The sequence below is a fragment of the Sceloporus occidentalis genome, unplaced genomic scaffold, assembly GCF_023333645.1.
Source record: "Sceloporus occidentalis isolate IW3139 unplaced genomic scaffold, rSceOcc1.0.p SCAF_4, whole genome shotgun sequence".
NCBI lineage: Eukaryota > Metazoa > Chordata > Lepidosauria > Squamata > Phrynosomatidae > Sceloporus > Sceloporus occidentalis.
Genome location: NW_028316984.1, coordinates 67396335 through 67423410, shown reverse-complemented (window position 1 = coordinate 67423410; position 27076 = coordinate 67396335). Strand labels below are relative to the sequence as shown.

The 27076-nt window shown below is 40.3% G+C and overlaps 1 protein-coding gene across 3 annotated transcripts in view; it reads left to right on the top strand.

Moving 5' to 3' along the window:
- The window catches only part of KALRN (kalirin RhoGEF kinase), a 719845-nt gene that overhangs the window by 343167 nt on the left and 349602 nt on the right, over positions 1-27076 (top strand). For all 3 annotated transcript variants that reach the window (XM_089520231.1, XM_089520232.1, XM_089520233.1), the window contains one exon: positions 5520-6032. In XM_089520231.1, coding sequence (XP_089376357.1) covers positions 5520-6032 — 513 coding nt within the window. The remainder of the gene's footprint in view (positions 1-5519; positions 6033-27076) is intronic.

Genomic DNA, 27076 nt, shown 5'->3' with positions numbered 1-27076 from the left:
TGTTTACATGATTTCTCAGATTTCCTCTCACTTCAAAGCTCAAGGCAATGCTGAGCAAATTAGTAATATAAAAGCCATTCTATTGAAAAGTTAATTAAAATATCCTGAAAATCATCAGGAATAGCACAACAACAACTACAACAACAGAAACAAACAACAAATTAATTATAAGACCAGCAAGAGCAAAGAAGAGTTTAAATTGTTTTGGAAATAAAATGATTTCACCTGTTCCATAGATGATGGTGCCCAGCAGATATTCACAGACAGGCTTGCTTATTAGGAAGAGATGCCATAATTTAAAGAAAGGGTCTTGCTCTTTGTAGATTTTTATCTCATAAGACAATGGCTGATGGAGTAGGATTTCACCTATAGCTCTGAAGCACAAGGAGTTTGGGATGCATGAAGGTTCTCCCTAAATTACAACAAGCAAATGATTTCTTTACTTATTCTCGTATTTTGTCCTTTTGTTTTCCCCTAATGCATACCACCTTCTTATTCTGTCAGTACAACTATATCACGAAACAGTAAATTTATTCTCAAACTGAAAGGCCAGATTTTATGGATACTGTCCATTTATGAAGCAGAATTTCACATTTTTAGGGTAATATCTTATTCTTGAGCCATACACACACACTTATGCAGACACATTCAGAGATTTGTTTGGATTTTCACTAACAAGGTGAAAATGCCATATGAATCACTGGAACTGGTATGGATGCAGGGGTGCATTTTCCTGGGGCAAGAGAACCTACTTTCAGGGATTATTCAATCTTTAGAAATTCCTTTTAATCACTGAAGTAATGGGCTGCTTTTAAACTTACAGTGTTATAAAACTGGTCCCTATATAAGAGTGTATGAATTCCAATTACAACAGTGCACTTATTTCCTTATTACAGTCAGTAAATGTCAGAGATGGAGGCCTGAATGAGCTAGGTAAACAAAGTGCAGTATCTTTGGTTTGAGTAATGTGATAAATTTGCAGTATTTGAAATAGTGACATGGAGTCGGTCCATGACACCTACTGGAAAATTCTGCTGTAGCACAATTTAATCTGAAATATTGCATTACATTCAAATTCAAATTTTATTGCTTTTGACCAAAGGTAATTGCACAGCACAACAATATAACAATACATATAACAATATAACAGTATAAAAATACATGTAAATTATATCTAAAATGTGGGTATCTCATATCTGGTACAGAATTTCTAAACAAACGAACAACAATTGTCATTATGCATTAAAAATTTTGTCAAATATAGTCATCGCCTTTACAGTTTATGGCTATCCCTGTTATATACTTGTTCCTGATTTTTTTAGCTGCTAAGGCAAACAAAGCTACTTTCCAAGTTACATATTTGTTCAGGTCCAGTAGAAGATGAAAAATCATATCCTGTGGGTTTTGACTGGGACTGGTTTCTGTTATAGGTGTAATGAACCTTTCTCTTGGTTCTTGGTAGAGAGGACAAAATAACATGTAATGAACAAGATCATCTACCTCTTGACAACATTGCATTAGGATCAGAGCCTTCGAAAAATTTGTAGCAAACTTCCCCCAAATGACATATGATTATTCTGGCTTCTGCAGAAGTTTCACTCCAATTGTTTCCTTTGGCCAAGTTTAGTATTTGTGCCCAGGATGAATTCATGCCAGTTGTGACCTATCCTATATAAGTAGGACATCCATTGTAGGTTTTCAGGTGGTTTAGGTCCTCAGAAGCACACAACATGTTTCTATATGCTGTGGCTGTCAAGGAGATGGTCACTGTAAAAGTGAGAACATGCTTTTCACTTAGTCATTGAATTCAACTCTCCTGAACAAAGGCTAAATACATTAGAATGGAACTACTAATGGAATGCTAGCCAGTGTGATAGAAAGCCAAAAGCACAGAATCTGCATCATGGGACATTTAGTTGAAACTCTTCTTAGTCAACACGCACCTGTAAACTGAAGATAAAACTCTCAGAATTGTTGAGAGAGGAAACAAGTAAACAGTTAAAAGTCCCATTGAAAGCAGGGATATAAAGTATATGGCCTTCCCATGGTTGATGGAGTGCACCTACCATTATTTATCACTAGGCTGATGGTTTGCTGGGAGTTACAGTTCAAGGGTGTCCAGAGAACAGCTTGATTCCAACCCCAATAAGAAACAATAGTTGTAAATTTGTTCATTGTGACTTGTGGGTGGCTTTTGATATCTGTGGTAGGTTCTTATGTAAATACCCATGTGCCATTTAGATTTTATATTAGTTTGGCTTAATCATAGTTAAGAAGGGTTGAAAATTAACAGCCATATGGAAACATGTGCTCTGCCTGTGGGAAAAATCAGTTGGAATAATCTGAAAGAAAATAAGAAGCAGTAGATGTATATTTTGGCAGGATAAGACACCTGCTTCCAGTCGCACGCCTGAAACCAGTATAATGGCTATATAATTCAAATAGCAGAACCCAGTGTAATATCACCTATCCACTTAGGAGAGCATTCATGCCAGAATAGCTAAGGGCAAGGGGGAAGATTTATATTTAGGATGATACACACTATACACTTCAGGTTAAAATGATACACTACAGAAACTTCGTCTTGCCTTCCAAAAGTATGTTTCTAATGGTTACTTTCAGCTTCAAAAGTGCCAGCAACTCAAGAAAGGTTTGCTCCCGTAATCAAATGAAAACATACATTCTTAACCCTTGTGCAAGGAATGTGTAATAAACATAGTCCCCAATGCTCTGTAAAGAGGCTCTCTCAGTGAAATGTATAAGTTTAAAAGCAGCCCATTAACACAGCATCCTTCTCATAAAAATCCAGTACCGTATGTGGTGCCAAGGCATTGGCTGGAATAATGATGTTGTATATGGAGAATCTAGCTTTCAGTTCCTGCTATGTGGGCTGTCTTGACCAAGTCACATATTGCCTTCTAAAGACATATTTCCACAAGAAGATCTGTAGAGAACATAGGAGCCCAGGGAACTCTGCTTTGAAGAAATGGGTAGCATATTATGCAGGACTTGGTGCATTCTTTCCTGTGGATTTCTATTACCCACATGGTAGTACTCATACGCAGAATTCACATGGGCTGTGCCTTTGTATACTGAGGTATTACACTGGCACTAAAAAATAGTTACCCTAACCAGGTACTCTTCGAGATCTCCAACTGCAAAATGGACATTTTGCATATATAAATTCATGGGAGAACTGTTGTGGAAAGCACTCTAAAGTGTCTACATTCCTGTAGAAAGAATCTGTGGGGCTACACTAGTACAAATGATAAAAGATACAAATGTCATACAAATTAGAACTAGCCTGTCTAGGACAAGAAGGCAGTATTATTATTATTATTATTATTATTATTGCTCTTATCATTATGCTTTATTTATATAGCGCTGTAGATTTGCACAGCACTGTACATACAAACAATAAGATAGATAAGAGTAAACCTGCCCATTGCATACAATTTAAGAAATAATAGCATAATACATATAAATGCATAGCAATTCAGGAAAGGACAGGCAGCAAATTTAAAGCGTCAAATAGCAAATAATAGCAGTAGTGCTATGTAGCTTTATAGTACAGCATGAGAAAGTTATACTGCTAGTGGATTCTGGAAATTGTTTTTTAAAAACCTAATTTTTCCATGCTTTTGAAAGCATGGAAAATTAGGTTTTTTAAAAAACAATTTCCAGGATCCACTAGCAACATAACTTTCTCATGCTGTACTATAAAGCTACATAGGGTGATATGAGGTGCAGATTATGATTATGATTATTACTGTCTGCCCACGCCATATGCGAGCTTGCCATACATGGATTTGAGCTTACGCATATGGCAACCTGCGGAGGATGAAACGGCATGGGCGCCTGCAGCACCGTGCATGGGAATGTGCTGCCATAGCAAATACAGGGATTTAACCCTAACCAGAGTGTGTCATGGTCCTGATGGAGTAACAGCTAAGGATGCTGTGTGTGTTAAGCCTGCAGAGGCAGATAAGAGTTTGGCGCTAGTATGATAGAGATGCCTATGAAAGGGGAGAAATAATTATAGATGGACAAAGGTAGTCCAGTGTTAAAGAGAGTGTGGCAAGATCCTGAGGGCTCTGCAGCCAAGAAGGCTATGGGGAATATTAGAAACCGCCTGAGGAGCGGATATAAAAGAGAGTTGAGCTGAGCTAAGTGTACTGAGAGTGTAACAAGTAACCTGTGAGGTTAACAGCTAAGGAAGCTGGGTCTAGGTTCTGTGTGAACTAAGTCAGTGAAAGAACATATAGTCAGTGAGAGGAAGTAGTAAATTTGTAATTTCAGCAATTTGTATACTGTGACACAAACCTGAGAACCATCCACTAAGAAAGGTACAGTAATAAGTTCTGAATGTAAATAAAGCTCTTTTCTTTGTGTTCAACAAAGAGTTGCCTGAAGTAATTTACAACAACAAACATGCTACCAAGAGTAATAACAATTATTAATAGAGATATATAAGTTAGTGGCAATGTGTGGAAAGCTGTCACATATAATTGGCACCAGGCAGTTGGGGTTTTCAAGACCCATTGTGCTGACATCTTTGAGATCCAGCAGTGTCATGGTGTCACAGATATGTTATATCCAGTATATTGTAATGTGTTCTACTTGGGGCTGTGTTCTACCTGAAGAAGGCTCAGAAGCAGCAAGTAGTGCAAAGCATGCTTGTGTACTGACTGCAATATCATGTAGATATCATGTAATGCCTGTCTTAAAAGAATTGCACTGGCTACCAATACATTTTAAGTATGAATTCAGCATGATTGTGATGACATTTAAAGCCCTAAATGGCATGGGACCTTGATTTTTGAAGGAGCACCTCTCCCTATTTGTGCCTGACGAAGGACTGAAGTCTACTAGGGGGCCCTTCTCTGTGTCTTATCACTGAGATCAATACAGTGTTCTGGGGCATGGGAGAGGGCTATCTCAGCCATGGCACCCCAATTGTGGAATGTCCTCCCCTTAGAGTTCCGATCGGCACAAACACTTCTTTCATTTAGACACCAAGTAAAAATTTGGCTGTTCATCAAGGCCTTGGATTTGACAGAAATACTGATTGATGTACATATTTTAAAGACTCTTTATTCTTTTAAATCTGTTTTTAACCCATCATTATGATCAATATGTTTTTAGGTTCTTTAATTTTTTAAAAAAATTGTTTTAAACTGTTTACTTTGTTGTTTTAATGGCATTTATAAGCCACCTTGAGCTCTTTTTGATATGGGGTGGGGTAGAAATATCAGGGTGGAAAAATGTGAAATGTTCTGCCAAAGGGATGCCTGTGTGGTCATACAATCACAGTCCATTGAATTGAAATTGAAGCTGGACAAGTTTCTAATTAGCCATGAATTGTGGTAGAAAGAAGTTCTTTGTTGTATTTGGCTGTCCAGGTTCCTCCTTCCTGCCATCCCTATGATACTGTCTGGTAAAAAGGTAGTTAAAATAATTTGGGGGTACAGTATTCCCTGGAAATTAAATCTTATTTCAGCATCTTTTTCTCTCTTTAGACAAGCATGGTCTCTGTGGAAGGCCTAGCAAAACTGGTGGATCCCTCCCAACTCACTGAGGAGTTTGAAGGATCTTTGGATTACAATCATGATGAATGGATAGAGCTGAGAGTCTCTTTGGAAGAGTTTTTTAACAGTGCCATCCATTTGTTATCCAGATTAGAGGACCTTCAGGAAATGTTGGCTAGGAAGGAATTTCCAGTGGATGTGGAGGGTTCAAGAAGACTTATAGATGAACACACACAGCTCAAGAAGAAAGTAATTAAAGCTCCGGTAGAAGAACTGGACCGTGAAGGTCAGAGGTTGTTACAGTGCATAAGGTGCAGTGATGGTTTTTCTGGTAGGAACTGCATTCCTGGCAGTGCAGATTTCCAAAGTCTTGTGCCAAAGATCACCAGCCTTTTGGACAAACTGCATTCAACGCGGCAACACTTGCATCAGATGTGGCATGTCCGGAAATTGAAACTGGACCAGTGCTTTCAACTTCGACTTTTCGAGCAGGATGCAGAAAAGGTAAGGCATAGCTAAGAAATCTCATGGCAACTCTAATATTCTAGCCAAATATATAAGTTTCTGCAATTAGCAACATGAGGAATTAATCGGGGATATAAACCTCAGGTTGCTAACAAATGTATTTTATGTGAGTTGTAAAGCAAAATCACTGAACTAATTGTTGGAAGTAGCAAGCAGCATGAGAGCCAAGAATAACTCACCTCTGGCTGTTCTTATGAAAGCTGATCTGCTTTGGGTATACTCAAATAGACATAAGGCACCCAAAATTAAGCCTAGTTGCTTTACAACAGGCTTTCTAGCAGAACAGGATGATGTGCTGAGAACTAAGGGCCACCAAAATCAGAAGAGTGGAATAGTTTCCACTTGGGTGAAGATAGAAAAAGCAGACTTTTTAGCATAAGTGGTAGACACAATATATGCATACTGAGGAAATTGGTCCACATATATTCTGTTTCTAGTCTGCAGTGTAGTACTCTAAGTGTAACAGAAGCTTAATCATTGCAGTGTAGCCACAGCCATCAAGTGGTAGATAGTACAATTGTGTAGTCATGTCTTTTAACTATGAGTCCACAAAATCAATATCAGAGTTGGTCATCTCATTTAATAGGAGTGACAAAGAATCATATTGCTAGCCAGGAACAGATAATATAGGACTAGAAAGACTTTTTGATATGAGTTAGTGTAAGGATGGTCATAGAATCATATGTGAATAATTTTGTAAATGTTACATTCTAATTTGAAATTGTAAATGAATTTGGGCTCCTTGTAGAGCTGTTCCCTTTCAGGAGTTTGGACATCCCAGTTTAGAGATAGCAGTGCTATTTAAACCTATTAAGGCATTCAGCAGTTAGTATACCTGGGAACCCATCAGGGCTCATGAGCCTCAGCTGGGCTAATGTCTTGCTCCCCCATCTTCTCTCCATAGCTTGATTGCTGACCAGCCACATCCTCCTTTCTCAGTAGGCTTATTCAGCAGTGCTAGTAATGCTGTAATGAGCTGGAAATGGAGTGTCTCTTTGACTCCAATCAGCTGGATGTTGCTTGTGTTTCATCTGCCACAATGCAGTACCCAGCAATTAATACTGGCAAAGCCAAACAAATAGTGCTGATGGGAAGTTGAAGGCTTTCAGAGTTGGCATCCATAGTTTTTTGTGGGGGTTTTCGGCTATGAGGCCGTGGTCTAGAAGAGTTTGTTCCTGACATTTTGCCAGCAGCTGTAACTGGCATTTTCAGAAAATGCTGGCATGGAAGAATGCTGGCATTATAACATAATATAAACCACCCTGGGCATAATATGCTGTTTAAAAACACTGACATTTTCGATCATGCCAACAACTATCAGGTCAGAATGCACAGGGAAGACACAGAAATCCATAAACACCTGGACAACTTCAACAGGAAGCAACCTTTAAAATAAACAAAGTTTGGCTATCAGTCCTGAAAAACACCAAAATCAAGACCGAGCCCATGCAAATGAAAACCACTCAGGGTGAGGGGGATTTCCCAGCAGACAATGGATCATTAATTAAAAATACACCCTGAGGCCTTGCCATTCAACAGCAGAACAATACACAGATCAACATGCAAATCACTTACCCTCAACCAACAATATATATACCCTACTCTCTTCCATGCCAGCATTCCCTAAAGATGTCAGCCATAGCTGCTGGTGAAACGGCAGGAAGAAACTCTTCTAGAGCATGGCCGGATAGCCTGAAAAACCCACAAAAATCTATAATGCTGATGGGGTTCATTAGTGAGACTACACTGAAGGCCTACTTAAACCAGGACCTTGTCTTGCTGCTTTCCAAGAGGTCATAATATGTTGTTAGGGTTGAGTCTCCACGATCCAAAATGCTTGGGTCCAGAAGCATTTTGGGTTTTGGATTTTTAATATTTGCATATACATAATGAGATAGCTTGAATATAGGATCCAAGTCTAAACATGAAATTCATTTATGTTTCATATACACCCTATACACATAGCGTGAAGGTAATTTTATAGATAATAGGTTTGTGCACGAAACAAAGTTTATGTACACTGAACTATCAGAAAGCAAAAATGTCACTATCTCAGCTACCTGTGTGGACAATTTTGGATTTTGGAGTATTTTGGATTTTGGAATTCCTGATAAGGGATGCTCAACCTGTAATAGGAATGAGTTCAGGTGATCTCCCTTCAGGAACAGGGAAGTCTCTTTTCAACACTAGCATACAAGAGAGGGAGAGGAAGGGAGAATAGCCAAGCTTGTAGATTGTTCCCACTGTAAAAAAAATCACTCTTTTCTTCTGTTTTGGAGTGGCAGTAACTTTGTCAGAACTGTGTCATTATGTATTCTATCTTCGACAAGAACCTTTAAGGGAAGAGTTGGACCTTTCCTCAAGCACATATTCATTTCAGTTGTTTTGGGACTACTGCCGAGACTAGTGTTTCATCCAATGATACTTATGCTTTTTTCAGGCAACCACTTTTCCCACCCATTCTTCCTTGACTTTCCTATATTTCTGCAGATTTCCCAAGACATGTGCATGCACAGTTGAGACATGCTTATGTATTTTATTGACATTATCAGGACCTTACTGAATTTTTTGCGGGGTGGGGGGGGTGGGGGGATCTGACCCAAGCAAATAATATTGTCAGGTACTTACTGTATCACCAACTTGCTCACTGATAGTTGTTGCAGTGCTTCTGTCCTGGAAATTTGCCACAGACCAGCAGCCAGTGGCTCATGGACCAGCATTATTATTATTATTATTATTATTATTATTAACCTTTATTTATAAAGCACTGTAAATTTACACAGCGCTGTACATACAATCTTTTTAATTGGACGGTTCCCTGCCCTCAGGCTTACAATCTAAAAAGACACGACACAAAGGGAGTGGTGGTGGGGAAGGGGCCTCTCTAGTAGGATAATACATATAAAATACATAGCAATATAGGAAATGATTCAATAAAACAGGCAACAAAAGAACATCAAATAGCAAGTGACAATTATGCAATGCCTGGGAACGCTGCCCTGAACAGGATGGTCTTCAACTCCGTTTTGAAGCTGGTTAAAGAAGTGATGGCTCTTGTTCGCGGGGGAAGAAGGTTCCAGGAGTGAGGGGCAGCGAGTGAAAAGGGGCGAATCCGAGATGGGGCAGAGGAAATCCTGGGCTAGGACAGCAGACCTTGACTACCAGAACGGAGGGCCCTCCATTACTCCAGAAACCACCACTTTGAATAGCCCTGCTTGACACCACCTATAATATTAAATTGAGATAGTCTGTTTTCCTAGAGGTGAAGTCATCTGCACTGCAAGGTTTTGATAGATACTGGACAAGTGGTAGTTAACAGGATCCATTTTATTCCAGCAAGATAGCGGTAAGAAAGATTACTTGTGATTTTCCAAAGAAAAGATCAGGGAGAAGCTCCAGACTCCAATCAGACTGTCTGGGAAGCCCTCATCTACTGAGCATCAGAAGCATTTGGTATAATGCAACAATGGGGAAGAAGCAATCCTACTTGAAGTATCTGTCACCGAAGCTATATACAAAAACTGTTCTCAGCTTAGTTAGTTTTTCCCTTTGCCTTCTAGTATGGGAGAAAGAAAGGGCATGGGACCCTTCAGATTCCATGTGTGCAAAGGAAATGAATTCACAGAAAAAAGCTGTAATCTTCTCGTTGTTCAGACCTACAGACTGTGATTCAATTAGGTCAACTGTGTGGGGTACGTTGGCTGAACAACAGGTGGCAGTTCACATAGTGTGCATCCCAGCTGCAAGGATGGCCTCATTAAATCACATTTGGATCTTTGGGTTAAAGTCTAGTCTTTGCAGTTCAGATTAATTCCATGCCTAATAGAAAAAACAATTTAAAAAAGGGTTTTTAAAAAAAAAAATGGAGGAGGAAGGAAGGATACATCATACTGTACTGGGATAAACACATTAAGGACAGAAAATGTTTACCCGACTACATTATGTCTGCAGACCTTCTGGAAACACTTAAACTTAGCATGTATTCTAGTCTTTCTTTTCTTTTCTTTTTTTTAGGGAGGAATTTGTCAGTTATTCCACATAGGCTCATGTCAATATTGTTCCAAACTAAGTGCCACAGATCAGCCAGAACAGCAGTGCTTCACTCTCTGCATTCCGAGTTATTCATTCCTTGTTAAAGTGTTCCAGTTTCTCTAAGCCAGTGCATTGCTTGCTTTTGCTGTAGTTGCCATCAACCACAGCAGGCTGCCGCTGCTGTCCCTCTTTTTCCTCAAGCCATGCCACCACATGTTCATGCCTTGGAAAGAAGAGAGGCAGATGGGGAGAGTGGCAATGGTAGCAGCAGAGATGGCAACTCCAGCACTTACTCCTGGCACTACTGCTGATTAACTTCCACAGGTTATTATCTCCTAGCATCTCCATTTTCCTTGCAAGTGCTAGAGTATAGCTGCTCACACATTGCCCAGCAAAAGAAAGAAAAAGAACATAGCAGATGGGGAGGGAAGAAGACTTGAAAAGCAAAGCAACAGTGGTGGTGCAGGTAGTGTCTGCCATATAGTGAAGCAAGTAGTCACTCTTTTCTTGCTCTCTCGCTCACTGACTCACTCTTTTCTTCTTTGCCTTCCCTGCCACCAAACCAAATGGAGAAATGCAGCTCTTCCTGTATGCCTGGGTCTTCAGCAATAGGTTGTTTGGAAGGTAAATTGAATAAATGCAGAAATTCCCTGTGCTGTGACCATTTCCCTCTCACAGAGCCTTCTGTGAAGGCCCATTTAGGAAATGGACAACTCTATACACGAGAGATTGCTGTAACAATGGTCCTTATCACACGGAGGGTTTTGCAGCTCTGATCCGAAGCCATTGCTGGTCCAACCATGCAAATTCACCTAAAAATGTGATGTATTATCTATCTCACATGATTGCTTTCTATGGGGGGGGGGGTCATTCCGAAGCAGATCCACAGTGAATCCAAAGTGACTCCTCATTTTTGTGAATTCGGTAACAAGCGAATTCACAAAAATTGTTTCCAAGCTCACTTCGATTTAAATCCAAATTGGTGTGATGTGGAATGCAACTTTGCTTCCATCCTGGTACATCCCCCCAAACCTCCAAGGTCCCACATTTCCCATGATGCTGTTCTGCAATTTTGCCCCATTTGCTTCTGGTGCTCCTTCAAGAACGGACGGCATGTTTGGATGTAGCAGACAGGGATGAAGGGAATGAAACAGGAGGCTGGGGGGAGAGATGGGAGCAACGGAGGGGGCCATGGGAGGCTGGGGGCAACAACAAATTTCAGCTCCCAGAATTCCATAGCCTCGAGCCAAGGACCCCACAATAAACTCCAACTCCCAGAATTTCATAGCACTCAGTCAGGACACTTAAAGGGGAGTCAAACCGGATTATTTCCCCAGTGCGGATGCAACATAAGAGAAGGCAACTGTTAGAAAGGGAAGGAGAGTGAATTGGATTCAAAGAAGTGGTACTTTAGGGAGCATGGAGAATAAGGGAAACTGGATCATTTCTGCACTCCTTCAAAATGGGTCTCCTTCAGATCTGAAGGATTTACTTCCAAGTAAACCTGCAGCTTCTACACTGATTATTTTGCAGTGAAATAAATTTATTAATATGATGATAATTATTAAGGAATTATTATTATTATTATTATTATTATTATTATTAAAAATTTATTTCACTGCAAAATACTAATACTAATAATAATAATAATAATAATAATAATAATTTTGCCGGTGATACATTTGGAAGAAGCAGAGGGCATGTAAGGATAGGTGAGATTCTCTATCATTCACGTGAGGCTAGCATTCACATGAAACTGGAACCAGGAAGTGGCCCCCTTCTTTACCCTGGAAGTGCAAAGGTTCACGATGTGTTGAGAGCCCCACTGAGCATGTGCAAGGGTCCCAATTCGAATTGTTGAATCTGCATGGTATGTACCGGTGTGATAATTTAATGTGCACTCGCTCCATTTTGACTCAGGAATCACCACAATTTCATTCTTCACGTGCGATAATTCATCCTGTGAATTGCCTTGGATTCGAATTGACTCTGCTTCCCCTTCACTTCGAAATGGTTCTGGGTTGGAGTTCTGGTCTCACATGTGATAAGGGCCAATGATTCTTTTTTCTAGAATTTTGGAGACAGTAATGGTAAGAGTAGATATGTGTGTGCTCATTCAGTCCCAGATTTTCATCTGAGAAATCTTTGAAGGTATGTCATCTTAGTGCATCTGATCTGTGAAGATTTAGCACATGACAACCAGTTCATATCTACTATTAATATGGTCCAAAATTAGTCTATGATGTAGCATGACAAAAACACACGCTAGACAGATGTTTTGCCCTTATTTTCTATTAACGATGTAAATAGAGTTGTAATAATAAATTACAGAAATCAGTAGTGGAAATTGTGCTGAAAAAGAAAACAAAGTAATTAGTAAAGCCAGATAGCAAAGGTGTAAATAATCATCTCAAAATCCTCAAGCCATAGTGGTGGACTGTGAGGCCAGAGGAAGGGAAGGAGCCTTGTGTACAAATCTCTACTGCCAAGAAGTTCCAAAGTGAGGGAAATAGAAGATAGAAGAACACTGGCATTTGACAGCTTCATTGAGGGCACAGAGGTCAGATTAGGGCTGTCCATTGAGAAAACATACCTGATGGCCTCTCCTGGGGGCCTATCATACTACACTGATATAGCATTATATTCCATTTTAACTGCTGTGTCACCAGTCTGTGGAATTCTTGGGTCTTTAATAATAATAATAATAATAATAATAATAATAATAATAATATCTTTATTTATAGCCCGCCTTTCCATAGATCAAGGCGGGTTACAGTATATTAAAGTGTACAATTACACCACATAATAGTTTAGTAAGGCCCAAGAGCACTCTGGCTGAGAATTCTAAATGTCTCTCTGTAAACTGCAAATCCCAGAATTTCATATAATGTTTCCTTGGCAGTTATACTGGAATAGTGTACAAAAAGTAGGGTTGCCATAATTGTCCACTAAAACCTGGGTCAAAATGTAGGACAAAATCTAGACCCAACTGTAGGAGACCTGCAGGACAAAACTCAGCCAAAATGTAGGACATTTAAGAAAAACGGAGGGCCTTAAATGTCCTACATTTTGGGCTGAGTTTTGTCCTGCAGTTGTCCTACAGTTTGGTCTAGATTTTGTGCTACATTTTGTCCCAGGTTTTAGTGGACAATTATGGCAACCCTAAAATAGTTTGTTGTAGTTTCTTGTTTTGGAGACAGAGATTCAGAAGATTTACAGAGTCAGGAGAACAATAATTCTGACCTTAACCATTTCAAGTACTATTTCCTTTTTGGTGTGCTATAAAATGCAAATTCTGAATGAGGTATAATAAAATGTCAGTATAAAGCTGATGACATGATCCTCTGTAGTATTAGAGAGCATTTTATTTTATTACAGTCCATTAAGTGCACCAATAGTAAATATTCCTGAGCATACAGTAAGTAAATGATGGCCTGTGTGTGAAAAGGAGGTTTCCTTGATCTAAATCTCAGCTGGTTTTGTGGAGGAACAAACATCCCCCAACACTTACCAAGTTTCACAGTAATCTTTCCTTCCCATTCTCTTATGTCTTTCTGATATACTTTAAAAGTGTTAAGAGAATTGATATAAGCTATTATGTGTAGAGGAGTTGTCAAATGCATTTGTATGTACTTGCCGATGAGTCTGTTATGCCTGGAGCATTGTGCTTTGGATTTTTTAAAAATCTTATCATTTAAATCAGGGGTTGGGAGTTATGTAACCTTCCAGATGCTGTTGCCCTGCATCTCCCAGTGGCTGTAGCTATGAGGAATGCTGGGAGCTGCATTCCAGCAACATCTGGAGGGTTGTACTGTTTGTTCCTAACCTGATTTAAATCAGAAGTGTATGGCGGGTTACAGACGGGCAAAAAGGGGTGTGTTCATGACGTCATGAAGGTGTAGCCTTCAGACAGCCCTTACCTGAATGCCGTCATGAACCCGCCGCCCGCACGCCCCAAGCGGGAAGAAGCAGCATTAAAAAGGTGCCGCTTTTCCCTGCTTCTTTTCTATATACTGCGCAACTGCGCATCTCCGTCCATAAGCTGCTGCACCGGTATGCCAGAATTGTTACGCCGCTAATTTAAGTTGCCCATTTAAAAGCTCCGTGTCTGCTGTGTCGCATAATGAGTCGGGGTCCTGGAACATGCGCAGTTTGCACCGAGGCTCTAATTAGAGCGTCAGATGCCATGCAGATGTGGAAGCTGCAGCACAGCTGCACTCTATTTTAATGCTCGTAACCCTAACCCTAGAGCAACATGTACGCATGCGCTGCTAGAATTGTGGAAAGTTTGGAATTTAAAGTGAACCCCTACACACATTCCTGTGCCATTTTCACCTAACAATAAAAAAAGCTAAAACTTTAAATATTTACATATGTACAAGGGAGGTGATGGGGGATGGCAGGGGGACAGCGGTGGCAACGGCGACAGCTGTGGCTGTTCATTGCAGATTCAGCAAGAGCGCGGGGACCAAAGGAGAGGAGGCATCCATGATGCTGGTGACACTAGCAACGTGCAAGCAGACAAGGATGCCAACACCAGCTGATCACCAGCTGGCAGGAGACCACCATTGCTCTTGGGTAGGGTGGGGGGAAAAGTTTAAAGGGGCCTGGGCACTTTAAATGTGCGCATAGGCTTTCTGCCGCCGGTGGTGAGCGCCGCAGCTGCACATCTGCCAGCCGGCAAAAGAAAAAAAAAGCTGCGTTTTTGGCCGCCCGTGCGGAAGCTGCCTCTCTCTTTGCAGCGTCCTGCGAGGTGGCGGTATGGAAACTGCGGGTAAGAAACGGCCCCAGGTGAGGCGTCTTCACTACCCCCAGTGTGGAAGCCCCATACACCTTAGCCACGCCCCCGGGGCGGGCGGTCTGGAGGCTCCGTATTCAGGGGAAGACACCTTCAAGATGTCTTCCCCTGCCTGTCTGTAACCCGCCTATATTATGTATATTTGTCATTTATCACACTCACAGAATAAAGAGATCATCAGTAGACATAGGATAAACTAACCAATAAGATTTTAAAAGACAGCTAATCTTATGTGTCCAATTAATAGGACTGTTTCATTTAATTTATTAAGTTTTATTTTAATTGCTTTTGCTTGGATTTTCAGTTTACTTAAGAAACTTTGCCTCAGAAACAGAAGATGCTCCCCTCGCACACACACACCCCACTGATTCTCCAGATTGATCAGGAGAATATCCTTCTGAATAATATTGGATGAGGTGCTGGGATGCTCCATATCAGAGCAGACTGATTATTGTCGAGCTTCATACAGCAAATATGCATTTTCCAGATAATTTCTCACCAGAACACTGAGCCATATTTCTAATCTCAACAGGCTGCTAAAGTTTAAAGCACACTTTGTCCCATAGTCTAAAATAGCCCCCAAAAGAAAGACAGATAGATTTAACACTTTAAAGATGGTGGATATACCAAATTCTTGCATTTTGCGTATGTACTCTGACTCAACATTTTGCCTAGACGATTTTCATTTATGCTATTATATATTGCAACCTGTTCTGTTGTTTGCTTTTGTTTTGAAAATTAATGTTAACATTGGTTGAAAAGATGAATTAATTCGTTTTTGATAGTGCTGGGAAGGCAGAATAGTAACCAGTTACATCTGTAACTAATTAAATCATTTTTGTGGGTTGTGCATGTTATTGTGATTAAATCATGTGTATACAAAGGGATCTTGCAGTACCTTTGAGACTGCTATGTGCAAGTTGTTGTAGCATAAGCTTTTATAGACTTGGTCTACATCCTCAAATGCATGGATCAAATGAGTGCCCAGGAAAGACCTTCACAGACTGTATGAATTAAAACATTAGTTTTTAATGAAGTTATGGAAGAGAATTGAAAGTTTATTGTCCCTTAGTAGGACATTTTGGTTTTAGGTACTACAAAATTGCTCTTTTTATCATTTTTAAGTTGCCACCTCTCAATCCTAGAACTTTCCAGGTATTTTGGACTACAATTCCCACTGTTTGATTGATGGCAGAGGATGATGGATTTTGTAGGTTTTTCTAGTGCTCCTAGAAACCACCAAGCTGGGGAAAGTGGTCCTAAACTATGGAGTCTAACAACCTGTTCAATTAAGTTTCATTACTGAATTTCATTAGTGTTCTTTTCTTTCCACCCTTTCTCACCCATAACAACTTGTCTGTTTGTCTGCTGTTTGTTCACCCATCAAGCTCTGTGGATTGTTTGTCTGCATGGAGAAAGTGAATGAGGAATGATGTGTTCATTCCAGTTAGAGGAGACAAATTCTATGCAATACAGAAGTGCTAGTGCTAATGCAACAGCAGGTGGCTATAGAGATCAGTGCATGAAGCAAGGAAGTAGAATCCCTAACCAGAAATATTTTTAGGACCTCTGGACTCATCCACACCAATGCAAGGAAGTAAGAACAAAAGCAAATACTTATGGTGGGTTGCTTTTGGTGCCATCTGAGCATTCACATGCAGTCTGTAAAAAGGCAACAAGGTTCTGGGGGGTGGGGAGGATTAAGCTGTGCGGCATTGGGAACCTTTCTAATCATCATTCAAATCCCATAACTATACATAATTGGTCAGTCATCAGATCTCTTCAGTGATTTTATTCACTATTGGCTTTGGAGACCTGGGTGGACATGCTTCTTTTTTAAAAAAAGGAACAGAGTACTAATTATCTTATCATGCTGCCATAAACTCTCTGTGCTCTTTGTCCCATCTAGTGAGGAGGAAGAATGACTAAGGAACCCACTATGAATCACGAGTATTGAGCCATACGACTTCTTTGTTCTTGTTCTGGCGAGTTGTTTGTTTGACTGTGATAGATCCGACTGTAAGAGTTGTTCAACAGTGGAATATGCAGCCTCAGAGTGTAGTGAGATCTCCTTCCCTGTAGGTTTTTAAATGAAGGCTGGGTGGACATCAGTCAGGAGTCCTTCAGTTATGTCTTTCTGCATGGCAGGGGTTTGGAATAGATGGCCATTGTAGTCACTCCCAGCTCTATGACTGTATGATTTTGGAATTTTACAAAAACAGCGTTGGGGAAATAAAAAGTTGTTGCTGGTATGGGAATTGTCACTGAATGCTGTAGGACAACAGAGCTGTCTTTTGGTTATTTTTTAAAAAAAGCAAAACTCTAGAGTGAGAGCAACAAATGCAGAACCAATGACAACATTACTATGTATGGAGACCTTCTTTGTGAATTTACAGAAATTTTCTCTGTACTGAGTCACTCCATTTGCTACCTTCCTAGTTAGAATCACTGCAAAGATTAGCAGTGGGGCACATTTTGCATGCAGGAGCAATGTAATGACTACAATGTTGCCATAAATTTGACACAACCTTTTAAAGAGACAATAGGGAGCCCTGGTGGCGCAGTGGTTAAATGCCTGTACTGCAGCCATTCACTCAAAACCACAAGGTTGCGAGTTCAAGACCAGCAAAAGGGCCCAAGCTTGACTCAGGCTTGCATCCTTCCGAGGTCGCTAAAATGAGTACCCAGATTGTTGGGGGCAAATTAGCTTACTTGCTAATTAGCTTACTTGCTGTTCACTGCTATGATCTTTGGAATAGCGGTATATAAATAAAACAAATTATTAATTAACTATATACTACTGAGTTATTAATTTGTTATAATTTTCCAGCAAACCTACAGAGAGTCAGAAATTATTTTCCATTCCTCCCAGACACTTGCATGTAAATCTGTGGTCTGTTTAACTACATGGGCTTGGTAGCCTGGCAATTGTTAATTATAGTATGATCTCTTGTCATGAGCTATATGGTCATACTAATTGCATGGGTTAATTTTAAATGGAAGACTGCAAGACAACCCTTTTGACAGAAGAAATGGCTTGCCTGTGGAATTTATACTTTGGGAGACCAAGAATTTTTGACATTCTTAATATACAATTCCATGTATCAGTTACCCACTAGTAGACTGTGACAATATTTCCAGCATTGATATCTGCTTTCTGCTGTGTGTGATGTGTTAATTGTGTGCTCAAGGAAACTGAAATCAGCAAGTCTAGTTTGTAAATGTTTGTTGGAAAGGAAATTAGTCAACAGAAAACTACCTTGGCTTCAATATCTTTCATTTCTTTAGAGCTAAATCTAGATTTGCCCACCAAAAAAAATCTATTTTTCAGTGGTTCCGTGATTATTCCTTTTTGGTTGGATGCATTAAAACATATTAATTTTGCATTAGAAACATCATTAGTACTTTTAGAATTACTTGTTCTTATTATTTATTAATTTCATTTATGTGCCACCTTTCTCCTAAGGCAGGTCTTCTAAATTATATCCCTGAAAGACAGAATCTATTTGAGACTCAGCGTTATTGGATCCTTTGTGCTATTACTGTTGCAAAACGACTTGCAGCAGAATATATCATTCAGTTAACAATCCTACTGATTTAGTTGTGCATGAATATGTATTTTATAGATGCCAACTTAAACTAAACGTGTTCTTGGAGATATGGTCTGTTTATATTAATATAACATTTATATTCAACTATAAGTTGACCTCATGTAAAAGTCGAGGGCAGGTTTGAGGGTCAAAATTAAGGCTTTTGATATGACCTATGGATAAGTTGAGGATAAGAGACCACTAGGGCCATCTAAACTTAAGAGCATGTAACCAAGAATGCAAAGGTTGAAGCAAAGGAAAACAATGCCAAAGAACTTAACAAAATTCTGGCAGGCATAATTGCTTGTGTTCACCCTAATGGCTGTATTGATGAGGAGGGAACTGTGATAAATGGTGGCTGTGCAATGTGTGTGGGAACAACCAGGCACAGGCAGGGCTAAGAAAACACACACTTATAAAAAAGAATGAAAAGGCAAAGCAAATAAAATGGTGGCTACATTAACAACGAGTGCAGCCTTTAATGTTATCGTGATAATTTTGCCTGATTTTAACCCAGAAAAACTGACAAACACACACACATATAATATTCAGATACTGCAAAGCCCAGTTCTTCTTGATGCTGCCACCATAATCATTTTCCCATCCAAGCATTAAAAAGGACTAAAAGTGGCATCATGGTGGAGACAGTAGAGCAGGTTGGTGTTTCTTTTAGCTGCTCATGGTTAGACTTAGCTCTCTAGAATAATAGAATCATACCATACCATACCATAAAACCTTTATTAGGCATCACAAAAACATCATACAAAATTTAAAATTTTAACTAAAATTATTAACATAGTGACTTTAAAATTCCATCCTTATAACATGTAATTCTATGCACTACAGTTATTCAGTTTATGCCAGATTTTTGTTGCCTCCATTAGAAAATTTGCCATCAATCGTGTAATCTGCTCATTACAATCCTCCAATAAGTGCACTAAAGTTATATCCATTACATAATAATTCATTTCCATTAGTTTCCTTATCAATTTCTTTCTCGGTTGTTGATATAATGGGCAAAGAAAAACAATATGTTGGAGGGTATCTGGGGCTGCCTCACATATACAAAGACGATTAGCAAATGGAATTTTCATATATCTCCCCTTAGTAACACATGACGGATGGATGTTCAGCCTTGCAAAAAGGAAGGCTTTCCTTGCAGCCTGAAGAGACAATGATTGAAAATACTTTGGTATCACACCACAACTGGGGGGAATGCCAAACACAAAAGGGGAGCATACTCTGGGAGAGGTAGCATAAATTTCCTTGTGTTCCCAACTCAAAAAACAATCCTTAATTGTCTTGAAGCACTCATGCTCCGTCAATAAGAGTAGAGAGTCCAGATTTAAACCCTTTAATTTTAGGTTATCTTCAAAGGTTTTTGACCAATTAGTATAATAGTTATCGGATAAAAGAAACCAGGTTAAACTAGATCTATTTGGTCTATAATGGATTTTAAGCCAATACTTATACGCCATCAACCAGGCAGTGGTCTCGAGTGTATCCAAACCAAGCTCGTCATATAGCGTTAAATAATGAACACATGGTGGAATAGATAACAATTTCCTGCAGAACCGAGATTGTAAGTTTTCAACCTCCTTGTTAAAAGCTGTTACCCATACAGATGTACTATATAGTATTTGGGGCCTAATTTTGGTTTTATAGATTTTCAAGGCTGCAAGGACATCTTGGTTTCCCTTCTTATAGTAAAAGGATTGTAGTGTTGCCAAAGCTCTTTTCCCAGAATGAACAACCTTTTCTCTCTGCTTTACCCAAAGACCATTGTAATGAAATAGAACACCCAAATATGTATACATTTTTACCTGTTCTATAGATTGATTTTTTACCTTCCATTTCCTTGGAGTGAATCCTTTTGAAAATACCAAGACTTTTGATTTGTTAACATTAATCTGTAGGTGAAACCTAACACAATATTCACTAAATCTATTCAGGGCTCTCTTTAAGCCCACCTGAGTCCGCGACAATAATACAGTGTCATCAGCATATTGTAACACTAGAAGTGGGCGATTTCCTAACATAGGAGGATGGATGTCAACCGATGACATGAAATTTGGAAGATCTGCTACAAATAAATTAAATAAATGAGGAGCTAGGACACAACCTTGTCTTACGCCTATTCCTGAATAGATTGGGTCAGTTAAATGACCACTTTCAGTAAATTTTACCCTACAGCGATTTTTGGTATGAATTTGGCTCAACAAGAACAAAAGTCTTGAATCTATGCTTAAACTATCCAATTTACTCCAAAGGGTAGGACGATGAATAAGATCAAATGCCGCTTTTAGATCAATGAACGCAGCATATAATTTCCCTTTAGGACGGGAAATATATTTATTAATGAGAAATGAAATAACAGTAATATAATCTGTGGTAGACATGTGACCTCTAAAACCCGCTTGTTCAGGTCCCAGGATGGCTTGAGTAGTCATCCAGCTTTGCAGTTTCATTGCCAAATAGCTGTCATATAGTTTACCCACAATAGAAAGCAGGCTTATCGGGCGATAATTTGCTGGCTCTTGCTTATCGCCTTTTTTAAAGATAGGAATAATTATCAAATCTTTCCAGCTTGTCGGAATCACCCCCGTGTTGTTTACCAGGGTGAATAGATTTGCCAAGGCTTTGGACCATAATTCTGGACAATGTTTCAAAACCTCTGCCATAATGGTATCATAACCTGGCGATTTAGCAGATTTTAGTTTAAGAATTAATTGATATACTTCATCTGGTGAAACAGGACTCCAAATAATAGAAGGGTTTGCAATTTCTACAATATTATCAGTTAATTGAGTTTGCATCTTGTTTGTAAAATACGATACCCATATTTGGGGTGAAATACTAGGACTAAATAAATTTGAGTTGTTATTCAAATGCCTCCTTACTGCTAACCAAAATGTTTTGGTATCATTTGATTTCAGATCTCTATCTAGATCGGCCCAATTTTGCTGATAAAAGGCTTTCTTTTTATCTTCGATGTACTTATAGAATTCTACCCGGGCCTTTAGGTAAGGTCTGAAATTTTCCTCGGAGTTGTCTAAAGCAGATTGGAATATTTGTCTAAGGTTCCTTTTCCTTATAAGGCAACTTTTATCAAACCACGAGCACCTCCCTCTAGTTGGATTTATATAAGTAGCTGTTTTGTTACTCACAATAGATATTACTTTCCCATAATTTACCAGTGCATTGTCTATTGAGGTACTATTAGCTAGATCATTTATTACCGTTAAGGCACAAGCTTCCTTATAGATTTCGCTGACTGCCTCTATTGTTCGAGAGTTCCAATAAATTCGTTTTAATCTTTCATAACTAACAAACGTTTCAGAATTTATGGAAGGTGGAGTAGCTAATTTGGGTAATACCATAGAGACTACTAGTGGCATATGATCACTTTCTATTCTATGGCAGACCTCAAAGGCTGTAATTAGATTAATCAAGACTGGACTAGATAATACGTAGTCAATAGAGCTTCTCCCTCCTGTAGCTGTAAAGGTGAAACCATTTGTGTTTGGGAAATACTCCGAACCATTTAAAATAAGTAAATTATGGGTGATACAGAAATTGGCCAGCAATATCCCATTTTTGTTAGTAACTGGGTCCAAACCAACTCGGGGGAGATTTAGTGGAAAAGGAGGCATATTAACATCGAGCATACACTGCTCACAAAGATAGTCATTAGAGGGGCCAATTCTAGCATTAAAGTCCCCCATCAATAAGCACCCTATAGGATCAGGTTTATTAGTAAATTCATCAATATAATTAGATAGGTGGTCCCAGTGAATTGAACTTGATAAATTATTGTTAATTGCTGGTAGAATAGAATCATAGAGTTGGAAGAGACCCCAAGGGCCATCCAGTCCAAACCCATTCTGCCATTCAGGAACTCACAATCAAAGCACCCATTACAGATGGCCACCCAGTATCTGTTTAAAAACCTCCAAAGAAGGAGTCTCCACCACACTCCAAGAGAATATGTTCCACTGTCAAACAGTTCTTACTGTCAGAAAGTTCCTCCTAATGTTGAGGTGGAATCTCTTATCCTGTAGTTTGAATCCATTGCTCTGTGACTCTGGAGCAGTAGAAAATAAGTTTACTTCATTCACAATGTAACATACCTTCAAATTTTTAAACATGGCTATCATATCACCTCTTAACCTTCTCTTATCCAGGCTGAACATAACCAGCTCTCTAATTGGGGCACAATTTCCAGAGCTTTTGCTACTTTGGTCCCTTTGCTATTTGGTACCAATTGGTTTTGCTTCACTTGCCATGGCTGAACATTTTTCATAGCATTGTTTCCTTGAATTTTCTCAAACAGACCTTTTCTCCTTTCTTTGTTTTTATTTTGTATCCCACCTTGCATCTGACTTTGGTCATGAAATTGCTACCATGTGGCATTTTGCTTTCATCAGTCTGCTGCCCCATCACTCAAACAAAGGCAGTAGTATTCACAATCCACATATGACCATGGTTACAGCTACTAGTGATGCCACTATATGTGACTTTTGTTTTGCCAGTAAGTTTGATCTCAGACAATTACACAATATGCCTTTATTTATGTGTGTATATTGCCTTCTACAGCCCCTTCAAATCAGAGGGATGCCTATCTTCATAGGCAGCAGGGCAGCAAAGGAGAAAGTATTATCCTTCTGAAAGCATTAGTCCCCCCCCCCCCCCGGAGACTTTGGAACACACACACACACCAAAACTATCAAACACTTTTCTTGTCACCAAATGCCCCTCACACACACACACACACACAGAGGATGTGGGAGCATTTCCGTCATGAGCCATGTTAGGCCCAGGAGAGGCTTTTTTAAACAGTAGGAAGCAATAGATGGACCCTATCACGTGGAGTTAAAACCCTGGCTTACCTTTACCAAATTCAAGAGTCAGCTGTGTCCTATCACCATCGAATTGCCACCCGGGTCCATCCTGGATGCAGCCTGGGTCCTGTAAGCTGTTTCGGTGGCCATTTTTAGAAGGCAGAAGCTTCCGTTTTCAAAAAGGAGCTGCCAAAGCAGCTTACAGGACCTGGGCTGCATCCAACATGGACCTGGTGATTCGGCAGTTTGGTGGCGATTTCTGTGTGATAGGACCCAGCTCTGAATTCAGCACTGAATTCAGGAAAGGTAAGCTGGGGTTTTAACCCCATGCAATAGGATCCAGGGACATTAAAAAGGGTCCTGATGGGTAAAAAAAGTATGACAGGGGTGGCTGCACACCCCCTATGAGGGGACCAATAGTTGCCAAAACTGTCCTGGGGAGAGACCATATCTCCCCATATGAAGCTGCTAGAGCCCTACGATCATCAGGAGAATGCTTTTTCTCAGTCCTACCACCATCACAGGCTCCCCTGGTGAGGACATGAGAGAGAACCTTCTCAATGGCTGCTCCTGCCCTCTGGAATGCCCTTGTACATGAAAGCTGGTCCCCTCCTTGCTTGCCTTTCGTCAGCAAGCAAAAATGGCTTTATTCAGGCAGGCTTTTAATGTATAATCATGAGGTAGCTTGGGTGTTTGTTATATAGGGTGCATGGTTTTAATGTCTGTAGTTTTATAATGGTTTTAGATGATATTTTTATTGTTTTATTGTAATATGCTTTTAGAATTTTTATTTGTGAGCTGCCTTGGGTCCCTTTCAGGGAGAAAGGCAAGATAGAAATAAAATAAAATAAAATAAATTTTGCCAGCCCCTGCCTAGTCTAAATCCAACATATTACCACTGCCCAGTTCTGATACATTGATACAGTACTTTTGAAGCAAATTAGTCAGTAATCTTGGACCAAAAGCCCAGATTCCTGGCCTCAGATATGCAAATGCTTACATACATATGTTTGTGCAGGCACATATGTATGCATCTTGTACAGTGTATGTCTGTGTGTATCACATCAGCATTCTGAGCTTCTTAAAGAAAATAGCATACTGAGTCACTTCTTGATCTAGTTGCAGTTTTTTAAAATATATTTTTCCCATCCATATTGAAATAAAGGATGCTGTAATGAGGCAGATGAGGTCTGAAAGTACACTTCAGTAATTTATGTCTTTCACCACTTCGACAGCTTGCGTTCCCATTTCCTGCTTATTCAAATTGCAGCTTTTGAGATAATTTCCTCCCCATTTAAAATTATTTGAATGCTCCCTGCCAGACTTCTGCTCACATGGAAGACAGTGGTGTCTTCTCACTTCTCATGAGGAAGCTTCATTTGAAGAGGTGGTTGGATAGTGATTAAAGAAATCATTTTGGTTGCTTTTCAACATATCTTGGTGTATGTGTATGTGTGTGTGTGTAGTAAATGTTGCAATGGCACTGAAAGGCCCAGAGTCTTTTAAACCTCTAGAACAGTGTTACTCAATGCAGTGATCCTTGGACCAGTCTTGGCCTGCAAGCTATTGGTTGCCAGTATTTGGAGAGTTTGTAGGGAAGAAAGAAAGAGTTTTAGTCAATGGGCAAAAATATTTTTCCCCTAGCACATTGAGGGTGGGATCCATGCTACTCCTTCATTCTTTCGGCCTCTGAGGGAGAGAGTAGGCTGGCCCAGTTCCATCAGGGGCTGGCCTGAAGAAAGAGACTCCTCCCTCCCTAACTGTCATCTTTCGGCCTCTGAGGGAGATAGTAGGCTGGCCCAGTTCCATCAGGGGCTGGCCTGAAGAAAGAGGCTCCTCCCTCCCTAACTGTCATCTTTCGGCCTCTGAGGGAGAGAGTAGGCTGGCCCAGTTCCATCAGGGGCTGGCCTGAAGAAAGAGGCTCCTCCCTCCCTAACTGTCATCTTTCGGCCTCTGAGGGAGAGAGTAGGCTGCCCCAGTTCCATCAGGGGCTGGCCTGAAGAAAGAGGCTCCTCCCTCCCTAACTGTCATCTTTCGGCCTCTGAGGGAGAGAGTAGGCTGGCCCAGTTCCATCAGGGGCTGGCCTGAAGAAAGAGGCTCCTCCCTCCCTAACTGTCATCTTTCGGCCTCTGAGGGAGAGAGTAGGCTGGCCCAGTTCCATCAGGGGCTGGCCTGAAGAAAGAGGCTCCTCCCTCCCTAACTGTCATCTTTCGGCCTCTGAGGGAGAGAGTAGGTTGGCCCAGTTCCATCAGAGGCTGGCCGGAAGAAAGAGGCTCCTCCCTCCCTAACTGTCATCTTTCATCCTCTGAGGGGGAGAGAAGGCTGGCCCAGTTCCATCAGGGGCTAGCCTGAAGAAAGAGGCTCCTCCCTCCCTAACTGTCATCTTTCGTCCTCTGAAGGGGAGAGAAGGCTGGCCCAGTTCCATCAGGGGCTGGCCTGAAGAAAGAGGCTCCTCCCTCCCTAACTGTCATCTTTCGGCCTCTGAGGGAGAGAGAAGGCTGGCCCAGTTCCATCAGGGGCTGGCCTGAAGAAAGAGGCTCCTCCCTCCCTAACTGTCATCTTTCGGCCTCTGAGGGAAAGAGTAGGCTGGCCCAGTTCCATCAAGGGCTGGCCTGAAGAAAGAGACTCTTCCCTCCCTAACTATCATCTTTCGGCCTGTAAGGGAGAGAGTAGGCTGGCCCAGTTCCATCAGGGGCTAGCCTGAAGATAGAGCCCCCCCCCCCCCATAACTGTCATCTTTTGGCCTCTGAGGGAGAGAGTAGGTTGGCCCAGCGTCATCAGGGGCTAGCTTGAAGAAAGAGGCCCCTCTCTCCATAATTGTCATCCTTCAGCCTGTGAGGGAGAGAATAGGCTGGCCCAGCTCCATCAGGGCTAGCCTGAAGAAGAAGAGCCCTCCCTCCGGTCCATCTGCTTTGGTCCAGGCCTCAGAGGGAGAGAAGAATACTGGACCTGATTCCCCCCCCCCTCACCATTCCCTTCTCCTTTTGTGTCATGTCTTTTAGATTGTAAGCCTGAGGGCAGGGAACCGTCTATTATCCCCTCTGTTGTAAACCGCTCGGATTCCCAGTGATTGGGCGGTATATAAATAAAACTTATTATTATTATTATTATTATTATTATTATTCATGTCAGATAGCTTAAGAAGCAGTGATCTAGAGCAGGGGAGAACAAAATATAGCTCTTCAATGCTACTGGACTATAACTTCCATTAGTTCTAGCCAGTATAAGATGGTGGGAAATGCCAAGAACTATAGTCCAACATTTTACTACCTCTGTAGGGCTTTTTAGAAATGTTAGTCCAAACTGCCAAATGAATGTGGGTTCTGAAGGATAAGCCACCTGAAACATTTTTGAAAACTGGGAACTGTTTATGGCCTTTTTGAGCAATAAGAAATCTAACTATGTAATAAACTTCTGTTATCAATAGTAACTCTAATAGGGTCATTTAGCTGGATCTGTAATGGTGGAATAACACATTTCTTCCTATCTTTTTTATTTTCATTTTCATTACGGTTAAGATTGGGGAATCAGAGCTGTACTGTCTTTTAACTATATATTTTTTTCTTCTCTCCTCTTTTCTTCTTCTTCTTCCTGTTTCTTTATTTTCTGTATGTATTTTCTGAATGTATATCATTTTGAGTTTGATTATATATTAGATTGTTAGTGTTAAAAATCAACCAATCTATAAATTGCCAAAAATGTCTTAGAGTTCGTATTACAACTTGTGCTTATTGTAAAATCAAGCCTTTGTGTGAACTAAGG